Source organism: Setaria italica, chromosome V (genome assembly GCF_000263155.2).
Source record: "Setaria italica strain Yugu1 chromosome V, Setaria_italica_v2.0, whole genome shotgun sequence".
Classification (NCBI taxonomy): Eukaryota; Viridiplantae; Streptophyta; class Magnoliopsida; order Poales; family Poaceae; genus Setaria; species Setaria italica.
In genome coordinates, this window is record NC_028454.1 from 30,516,770 (window position 1) to 30,527,416 (window position 10,647).

At 46.5% G+C, this 10,647-nt stretch overlaps 1 protein-coding gene across 1 annotated transcript; it reads right to left on the reverse strand.

Annotated features, from left to right (window-relative positions):
* Nucleotides 1–2,860: 2,860 nt before the first annotated feature.
* On the reverse strand, nucleotides 2,861–3,537 carry LOC106804351 (L10-interacting MYB domain-containing protein). The gene is made up of 2 exons (XM_014805220.1): nucleotides 3,229–3,537; nucleotides 2,861–3,142 (listed from the first exon to the last, which is right to left on the reverse strand). Exons 1-2 carry the CDS (start codon nucleotides 3,535–3,537, stop codon nucleotides 2,861–2,863), a joined length of 591 nt encoding a protein of 196 aa, XP_014660706.1.
* Between the last annotated feature and the right edge of the window lie 7,110 nt (nucleotides 3,538–10,647).

Below are 10,647 nucleotides of genomic sequence, written 5' to 3' on the forward strand. Positions count from 1 at the left end.
TGATCTCCACCATCACCATTATCACCAAATTTTTTTTTTGAGAAAGCAACGGGGGGCAGCGGCCCACCTGAACCAAATTTCATTCCCAAATCGAGTCCACAGTACAAAAGAGGCATAAGAGCCTCAACACTAGAACAGGAGGGTAGGGGAGAACCTGAAACACAGGGTTTAATTTACATGAACTAAAGCATGGCACCAGGACAGAAGCGGCTCCGTGTCCAACCTCTGAGGAGCTCGGCACACTCACAGTTGAAGGTGATCCATCAGGAGGGCGGCCATGGCGCGCGCAGTCCATTATCACCAAATTTGTTGTCCGTGTCAGACAGCAGGTACGATTCGATATCATGCAAGACAGGACGGTATTGACTGTTATACAAGCTGCTTGGCTGGCTGCGCTGCTGGCTTCCGGCTGCTGCTTTTGCCTGTTGGCTGCAGCTACTGCTTTGCAGCTGCCTGCATCTGGCTACGCTGCATGTACTGCTTCTTTGTAGCTGGTTTGTATTGCGGGATGCTGCAATTGAATTCAAATTTTTAGTAGGAACGTGTGCAATTGATTTTAATTTTTTAGCGCAAACGCAGACCAACCAATCAAAATAACCCGCCATCACCATACCAATAGCCAATGAATCAGTACCGTTCTACTAACAGTTCATTACAATAAAAAAAATTACACACAAATTACTTGACGTACAACATATGGCAGAAACAAACACACATAGACATAGAACATTACAGGGAGATAACAGCGAGGCATCCAGTACCATTGCTACGGTCTGCTTGCTCAAATTCCACTACCTGGCTGCCTAAATGTCAAAATTTGCTGTCACCACTTGCACGTACCCATTTTGGTATAGCCATCAGTCATCACCAACATCTACGCAAACTTGTATAGAAACAAAATCCAAAACTAGTCATACCTGTTACCTACATCAAGAAGATTCCTGCCACGATTTAATCTCATACACTTGCCATATCAGGTGTAGCATTTGCTGCCACCCATGCGGACACGGCGTAATCCGGAGTTTGCGCTATGTTCCTATCTGCAGTACTTGCATCGGCACGGTCCAGCAAATAATTGTGGAGTGCAAAGCAAGCAATAATGATCTTCGTTTGCCTCTCTCGATCATAGAATGATACTTGTCGCAAAATATGCCACCTCGATTTGAGCATGCCAAATGCTCGTTCCACAACATTGCGAAGACTCGAATGGTGGAAGTTGAATTTCTCCTCCAAACTTTCAGCCGCTCTTCGGCTGAACTCCTCTAGATGGTACCTCGTACTGCAATATGGCCCCGGATAGCCTTCACGAACTGCGTAACCCGAATCCACCAGATAGTACCTTCCTGGATAACATCAAACATATTCACCATTAATGCAACACTTTTACAATTATTGCTTCATGGATGTAATTAGCCAACTAACATACCTGGAGGTGGATGTGGGTAATTTGGTTTCTCCATACAGTCCCTCAATACCGCCATGTCATGACTGGATCCCGTTCTCCCCGCTCCTACATATGTGAACCGCATGTCCATATCCACTATGGCTAACATATTAAAGCTTGGCCACCCTTTTCGATTAATGAAGTCCAAACGTGACTCACGCCCGATTTGTACGGGAATGTGAGTTCCATCTAAAGCACCTATGCACCTTATGCACCCAACAAAGAACGGTGCATATGGGTTGAGCTTATGATTAACCTTTGAGTACGACGAGTCTTTTGGAGCGATAACCGTTTGTGCGAATGAGAACATGACATCTGCCACATGAGCCATCTTCCTACTAACTGTGTCCAATGACCGCTCAAATCTATCTCTAATCTGTCGAGAAGCCTGTTGTGTCCCACAAGCCCAGACGAACATAGCTAAAGCCTCGATAGGTTCTAGCTCTTGTATTGATTCCAGCCCATGATAATTAACTAAGATATCATGCAACTGAAGGAATGCGTCATGATACATACGAAAATTATCGTAGCACCTCCAGCTTTCCCGCATATTCAGCTCAACCCATTGACGTCCGGTCATTCGTGGCAACTCCACGGGCGGGTTCACCACAGGAGCTGGACTTCTGCTTGCAGCTGCTGCTACCCCCACCAGTTGGTATACGATGGAGCTAGCATCACTGCCAGTGTCGTTGTTTGACTCCTCAGCGCTGCTCATAATGTAAGCAACCTGTGCATAGAATAGACAATAATGGTTCAGTCATAAGTCTAAAAAGTAAAAGTTCCACTACAAGTTATAGAACAAACTGCTTCAAACTTGTCAAGAAACTTCCCTGTCCTCCTCCCTGGATGGCTGCATAGGTAACTTTCCTGTCCTCCTTCCTGGATGGCTGGATAGGTCCTCAATGGTCCTCCATGCCTTCCTGGTAAAGGCACAATGAAAAGCAAGATCAAGCTTCTTTGTCACTGATGCACATGCCATGTAAATTACATGCGTTTTTACCTAAGAATGAAATAGATGCACATGCAATGTAAATCATGGACCACATTTAACTTGGAAAATTATACATCACACACAACACATTGTTCAGGCCAGAGGCCACATTACATGCTAAGACATTATTGTCTACCATCAGTACACAACACTACGATAAAACCAACACATGCCACACTGAACTACTTGTTCTCCCTCTCCCAGTTGAATTGAATCCAATGCAGGCGGCCCTCTCTGGTTTTCATCTTCGTGAAGACCCTTCGATACACTGCATTCTTGCACAAATATATTGCCATGCAGTACAAATCAGAACCCTCCTCGATACCATCTTCTTCTAAAATTCGCATTGCAAGGTCTAACTCTTCTTGCTCACGGTTGAGACGTTTCTGGCTTCTTGTAGCTACAGTTCCGGAGAGTTCTCTGACTTAGTCCTCCAAGCTGCCACTCTTCTTTTTCGGAGGACTGTCAACAACTTCCTCCCGGGTTGGCCTTTTAGACATATTACGAGCACTGGTAGCAGCCATGGGGTCTAGGTACATGTCTGATGCAGTGTCCTCGATCCCCATACTGGGTGTTGCCTCACGGACACCTCCTGCAGTTAGCAAGGTCCCCCTATCTTGGGTGGTGTGGCCGAACAATGTGTAAAGTTTGTCAAGGAACGGTGGCGGTTTAGCAGTACTTGTCTGGATAGCATCAACACTAGTTTCCTAGAGGTCACAACACTACATGTTAGAAAAAAAATTGTTGCTCGAATTGAATGAACAGGAAGTACTGCAAAGGTGACAGCACGTACCCCTTCGTCGGTAGCCCAAAAAGTGGAATCAGCTGCAATGCCACCAGTATGTCTGTCACGGCCTAGGTCTGATTGGACTTGCAGGTCCCTCCTATTCATGAACGACCTTTGCATGGTGCTCAGCTTGTTCTGCAGCTGCTTGCTGCCTAAAGTCAGACCAGTCTGTTGTTTGAAGTTGCGGTAGATGTGTTGCCATCCCAACTTAGTTAGGCACTTGTTACTCCAATTCAGTTGGTTCTTCTCAGCAATGCAGAGGTTGAGGAATGTTTTTTTTGTCTCCTCATCCCAATTGGCACGGCTGGTAGCCATCTGAGCCCAGTTGTACAATGCATAGTTTGAGTAGGTAGGAGCTGCAATTTTATTTTAACAAAGAAGAAAATGCAGGAGACATAAAAGTAGACAAACTCAGTATGTAATGAACATGTCACTTGTGTTGGAGTATAAGTGAACTACCCAGCTCTCCTCATTAGTTTAAGCTTTTGGGTTCAACTGGTTGGTGCATGCAACTCAATATGGTATCAGAGTCAGAGGTGTCGAGTTCAAATCCTGGCGGGTGCGATTAAATAAAATAATTGCAGCCCACTCCCATTTCCACATGCGGCCTGAGGGATCCTGCACGTGATGGGGAGTGTTGGAGTATAGGTGAATTGCCCATCTTTTATTATTAGCTTAAGCTTTTGGGTTGAATTGGTTGGTGCATGTAACTTAATAACTTGCCTTAGCAGTTATCTTGGTGTGTTTGTAACGGAGATTGTACGGACAGGCTCGTGGGGGAGAGCATGAAGAAGTGGATGGCGATGCCAATGTGGGCACCGTTGCGAAGGACAAGACTGTACTGCAAGTAGGCTCGCTACAGAGGACTGCATATATGCAAAAGAAAATATTGTCAGATTAATGCTTCAAATTTGCACTCAAATTGTACCAGAATTTAGTTACAACACTTGAGGACAATCCAATTCAGAGAAGCAATAAACTTGCATATAAACCTTTATGCAAGCTAGAAATATAATCTATAGATAAAAGGGACCAGAATCTGACAGGTAGGCATACTGATCATGGCAATATGCAAATCTCGTAGAGACATACACTAATGAGTAATTAACAGGCATACTGACTGGTATCATTGAGATACTAAGTTAATTTACAAATCTAATCCTACATTTTGAATTGTTACAAAGGAAACACAGTATAATAAATTCATGAACTGGTAAGTTAATAATTGTGTTCATGGGGCTACAAATGTCTCTCAGTATAAGTAAAATAAAAAGTAATATATGAATATGAGGAAAACTTGCCTAAAGTACCAAAATGTATTTATTAATCCAATAAAAGCAACCACATGCATATCCAATTTCATTCATTTGAATGAGATGGCAGAAGGTCGGGATGTTGTACGTACATCAAACAAAGACCTCAACAGGGAAGGGAAATCAAAACATTTGGTCTTTTATTATGAACAAACATATGAGCTCAAATAGTAAACCAAATGACTAATCAGATGAAAAAGAAAAATACATGCAATTTAAGCAAATTTACTTAATTCAATATTGTTTTTGTGCTACTAGGTTGAAAAGACAATGTTAGGTTGTCTCAACATCATGTATGCTATTATTTACCATCAACATGTTGCACAAGAATGATAGCTGCAATGAAAGCACACCATGTTTTCATCTTTGCAGCATCCAGTATTACTATTTTGGATCTCATGAACAAGAAGAAACCATAAGTTAAACTTACAGTGACACAAGTGAAGGTTGGCCTAAACCAGGTGGTAAGCTTCATGTTAGTGAATTATAGCTTAAGTTCCTAACCAAGCAGAAGATATAACATTAGCTACCAAGCCTGGATCACATACTATTAACTGTAGAAATAACTCAAAAAGGCATTTACATAAGCTATAAAAAATAATTCTCAGGAAAGGTACAAGCACACATAAAAAACTTGGCAATGGTAAACAATATAAACTTCTTAATTCAGACAACAATTGGTCTAAAACATAACCAACTATTAGCAGGTCCGGACAAGCAAGAAGGTAACTAAGATGAATTCTCAAAACAACTTATATTTGACATCCTTTAGTATTTGTGGCCATCATTTATACAGATGAATATATATCATTCCAAAGCAAAGAATGTAAAAAAAACATGTGTACTAGTAGGTGCAGTTTACCCAAACAGAGAAAATTAACAAGTCAATCAGTTTATTCTCAGGTATTATTTGAATGAGCTTTATCAATTTATATGTGATTTGTCAAGTGAGAGGGACAAGGATCTGAGTCCGATGGAAACTTTTAGAGGTGGAGAGAAAATATAAACCTACACCGTTGTAACAATTGAACTCTCTAATGAACATCGTTAAGATCAGCAAGATCATTAGAGTCTTATTGAGCTGATGAATTAGCAGCTTTCACAGCAAAAAGACCACAATGACCTTAAGGAGTTAAACTGCTGTTTACATCCTAAACCACATTTTTGCACAACAACTTTAAGTTTCACCAACAAGAAAGTTGTCCAACTGGTTAAATACCAGCAACCTTGGTTCTCAACTTTTGTTTTTCCTTAGCCAGTCAGAGCTCTAAATCTGTGAGACAAGTTCAACCTTGGAGCCTTTTTACTCCAATCCGTTGCGATCTTGATCTAACTTCTTTTGGCAAAGTTGTGCATGGGTTCAAGGATAGAAACTTGTTAAAGGGTTCAATTGGCGCGCGGTTCAAATTTTTGGAGAAGAGTTGCAAAGCAAGTAACTGCTCTGTTCTCTTCACGCCCCAAACCAGAGCACCCTGTGCGACGTCGTCGCGTGGCACGCCACCACCGGCAGCTTGCCGGCAACCAACCCACAGCCGTGACGCGACGGGATAGCGCTAGCATTGCCCAATCGCGCTAGCAGGCCATCCCTCCTCACTGTTCCAAATCCCCAGCACCCAATCCCGCTCCACCTCTCCCCTCTCCGCGAACACCACACCGCCGAAGCTCACCGGCGCATGCCTTCACCCAGTAACCAGCGCGACGCGACAACACGCGCGCGCAGAACTAGCAGATCCGCGTGCCCAGCAAACCCGCTTTGCCCCCAGCCCTCAATCCTTGCTGCCCAACTAGGGCAAGATTGCGTCCGACCTTGCCAATGGAGGCGCCGACCAATCGTCGCCGCGACAGAGCACTTCCTTCTCCCTCGATCTTATCCTCTTGCCCGCTCGAGCTCGTTTCCTTCATCTGAACACTTCCGCGCATCTATAAAAAGGTACTGAAGCCTCTTACCGAAGTTCCCTTTGCCACCACCGCCTTTGCCACCACCGCCATTGCGGCACTACCTGCTCTGTTTTTCTCCACCGCACTCACCGCTGCACTTGGAGCTGCCACTCCGGCTAGCCCCGCGCAGCGACTCCTTCACCGTCAGCTTCGCCTTGGTCGCCTGGAGCTCGTCGACCCGTTCAAAGAGCACGCCGACCTGCTCAAGGAGCCTCTGAGGCCCTATCTCGCTAGATCGCCGCCACCAGTTTCTGTGACACCGACCTGAGCCGCCGTTGTTCCTCGTTCCGCCTCGGCTTGTTTCTTCCCGATCCCAAGACCTCGTCAGTAGGACCGAAGGTGAGCTGCCGACCCCTTTCCAGCTCTTCCCGACCCTGAATCATCCGCGAAAGTGACCGGACCTTGTCCGCCTCGCCCGAGTGCTGTCCGCCTCGCCCGAGTGTTGTCCGCCTCGCCCGAGGGCTTGGTTATGTCTTTTCTTTTGACCGAGGGTATCTGTGTTAAATTCCGAGGACTTCTCTATGTTAAATCTGAGAATCGTGGTACAGTTATTCCTTAAGTCTAAGGGTTAGATCGTAAGTTTTCCCCAATCCGACTCTTTTAACTCGAATTAAATTGACAGAAACTTGGAAATTACATCTTAAATCGAGGAAAAATCAAAAAAATATGAAATCACTTTGGTTGGAATCCTCGTTCTGAGTAGAATCCAATAAAGTAGGCTTGACACCTTTTCCTATAGTTTTTCTACAATTTTGGGTTTAAATCCTTGCAAATGCTGTTGGAATTACCGTCTGAGTGTCTTATTCTTGCATTGCATCTCGTGTAGAATTGAGCGTTGCCGATGGCACCTACGAGCTGCATCAAGTGCTTGACGAGGACCCTGCTGCAGAGCTACTCCAAGCCGGAGCAGAGCCCATTGCTGAACCCGCCGAAGGCCCTCAAGCTAACTTAGCGTGTGAAGGCAAGCCCCGGAGCATAACCCGATTTTTCTAAACTTGTGCATGCCTTCTGTTGTTAATGTTTGTGCATTTATGTTTACAGGAGTTGTTTGGAAACTCTAGTTGCATGATCCTAGGTTCCTTTATTATGAATACTAGTATGACAGGATCTCGAGTAGCTGCTTTGCTTAAATAGGACTCGGTAAAAGTCGAGTGATTTCCTGTCACTCGCGAGTTATAGGAGTTGCTTGCTCTCTTTTTGTAACAACTATAAGGACGATGGATGGGGCAGGGTCTTGTGAATTATTTTGGTGGTCGGTGGATTGCCCCGTCTGTCGAAATGAATTTGACTAAGGTTGAGATATGCTAGTGTTCGTGATCAAGTGTTTGAACAGTACTAATCTCATACCTAGTATGGGATGGGGAAGCCTAGTACCTGATTGAACCGGCAAGTGTCTTACACCCCTGCTGTCCTTGGAACGTAGTTCCCATGGTGCATCATGTGGGTGCAAGTGCGGTCACAGTACGGTAGAGACCGGGACTATGGAGCATTGCATGCCAAAGGCGGTTTGGACCTGACACGCGCCTGGGAATTGATGGGGACAGTGGACAAGTGAAGCTATCCTTTGTGGTGAGCGGATGTCGTGGGATTATTTCCACCATGCATGGTTAAAACTCGGATCGATTCGTCTGCCTCTCACAGCTTGAGACTACTTGATCACTATGCTACACTGAGTAAGAAGAGGACATGTTGATGATGTTAATGCTGATGTTTTCTATTAATTGTTTGTATAACCATGCTTGTTCAGTATGAGTTGCAAATGTAGAATGGTTAATGAACTAGAACTTATGGCTAAAATGTTGAAGGTAAGGATCCACCACTAGTCGCTTTTGGCAAAATAACCCCTCTGGCCAAACAGCCTGCATGTCTAGGTGTTGGTGGATTAGTACCACCAACGGGTAAGTCTTGTTGAGCGTAGTCACTCAGCCTTGTTGTGGCTTATCTTTTCAAGTTTTGTTGTGGAAGAAGGTACCGCTTGGCCCTCCCAGCTCCCTTCGGGATAGACGGTCGAGTGGGCTCCCTCCTCGGATGGTGAGGATGGAGGTTACTGATGTCGTGACCGGCTTCGTCACGGTGTCGGGCGTCGACGTTTAGTTACCATTGTTTATTTCCGCTGATGAACACTTTGTAAACTTGTATTGAATTTCGAACTCTTTTGTTGTAATAAACTTATGCACTTGTTAAAAGAATAGACTGTTGTAATCTCTGTAACCGCTCACTCTCGGGTGAGTCCGCTTTCGTGATCCTGTAGCGTGGTTTCATCGGAAAGAATCCGACAGACGACCAAATTGGCTTGATTAAGGTGCACGATCGCATGTCAGACGACTTAAGAGTGTTTTAGCCGAGTTAATTTGAGCGGTTCTGCCACAACCGTATGTACCAATTGTAATAAATAACAGGATAATATACGCTTCAGAAGGTATTCAATTTTGTACCCAAGGCCTAATGCTAGACATTCACCTGCCTCAACAATGAACAGGCTTTAGATCCAATAACATCAGTTTAAATGTTTCATTTTGCTATTGTAGTCCAGCTTCAGTCATCTTGAGGAAGAAACATTTGGCGGTAAATAAGGGGATTACCTGGATCTGAATGGGGGGCTTCCTCGGGCTATGATGACACTAGGGTCGGGATGTGGCGAATGGGAGATCTGTTGCTGGACTTCTTGCTCGAGTTGTCAGGCGGGGGGTGCCGCGGTGGAGACGGTAGCAGCCGCAAGCCCGGATCCCGGCTGGCGTGCTGGACGACGAGCTGGATCCCTGGCGGCCGCCTTGACCCCGGGTGCCTCGACGCTACAGGTAGATGACCTTCCTACGCGGTGGGGGCGAATGGTCCGGCGCAGGCGACGAAAAGTCCACCCCGTGCTGAATCTGCTTCGTGGATGCCGCGTCGAGGACAGAGGGAAGCCGTCGCCAGGAAGGGAGACGCCGGGTATGACGGTGGTGGAGAGGGGGCGAGAGGGAAGTGGATACGGATGCGACGCGGGAAAGAGAATGCGAGGCTTCAGGACCGCCGTCAGCTCAATTTCTCTTCCAGCTGTGCCAATCAAACCTCGTCAACTCCGGTGAACGTGGGCATCTCGTCGCCGTGGTCAAAACCCCCAATCAGATCTTCACTCGTGCTGTCTACTGACCACGCATCACATCCTATTCCAAAATTTTCTTCAGACTGAACAAAGTTAATCAGGGCGATTGACAACACCATGCATTCCCAACATTAGTGTGACATTACAGTGCGAATAAAGAATAGGAGCACTGTAAATGATGCATATCAAGGAAGCTGATCAGAAGTGAAAGGTGGAAGTTCTGGGACAGATTATTGGCAGAGAATGTCGCGCGGTCTTGTGGAGGAACTCACTCCCTGTTTTGCATCGCACCGCAAGAGGCATAGCTCTGGCGTGGAGGACTGGTCGGCGCCGATCATCTCCATCTCAACCTTGAACTCCAGCTCGCCTCGTGCGCGCTTGTCCGACGCCATCCGGTCGCGCAGTCCGGGTGACAGTGCCACGCCGGGGGGCGATACGAGGATCACATATTCACATCCACCTCGCCCGTGGCCCTCCTGGGCACGCACAAGCCCGACGCCACGCCCCAGCCGACGTCCAGGCCAGCGTAGAGGATCCACACGGCGGCGGCCCCCGTGCAGGTCTCGTCGTCCCGGCGGTTGTCCACCCGGAGTGTTAGGTTGAAGGAGGGGGTGGCCGCTGGGTTCCGCGCGGCGCCGATCATCCCCTCGGCCGCCGTGACCCCGACGTAGAATTCGGCGCCCTTTTCGAGCTCGGCGGACATGAATATGAGCATAGTAAAACGGCGAAGGCCAGTCCCACGCAGACGATGAAAGCTAACGCCGGTCATGTCAGGCAGGGGGGTTCGCCTGATGACTCTGGTTCGACGCCGCTGGCCTCAACGTCAACGGGTACCACGGGTGCCATGGCGAGCAACCGAGGACGCAGTATCTAGGCAGAACAAAACGATCTAATATTAGATTTCTCGTGTAGCTAATGCAAGCAGATAGCAAAGTCCGTATTCAATTCGAGTCTGTGAACCGAGTCCTCGGTTACACAAAAGCTTCTGCGATCCGGATTTTGTACAATCCAAGGTCTCCTTCCAAGTTCCGTTCGGAGTTGCACAGTCACGTAAAATCCTTGTTCTATACGCTTTGCACTTTTTGCCGT

Excerpts from the sequence above, each read along its gene's own strand:
- LOC106804351 (XM_014805220.1), bottom strand. The coding sequence starts at position 3,537 with ATGGCTACCAGCCGTGCCAATTGGGATGAGGAGACAAAAAAAACATTC. Across the intron at positions 3,143-3,228 it reads TTTGGGCTACCGACGAAGGG|GAAACTAGTGTTGATGCTAT; the intron begins GTACGTGCTGTC and ends TGTGACCTCTAG.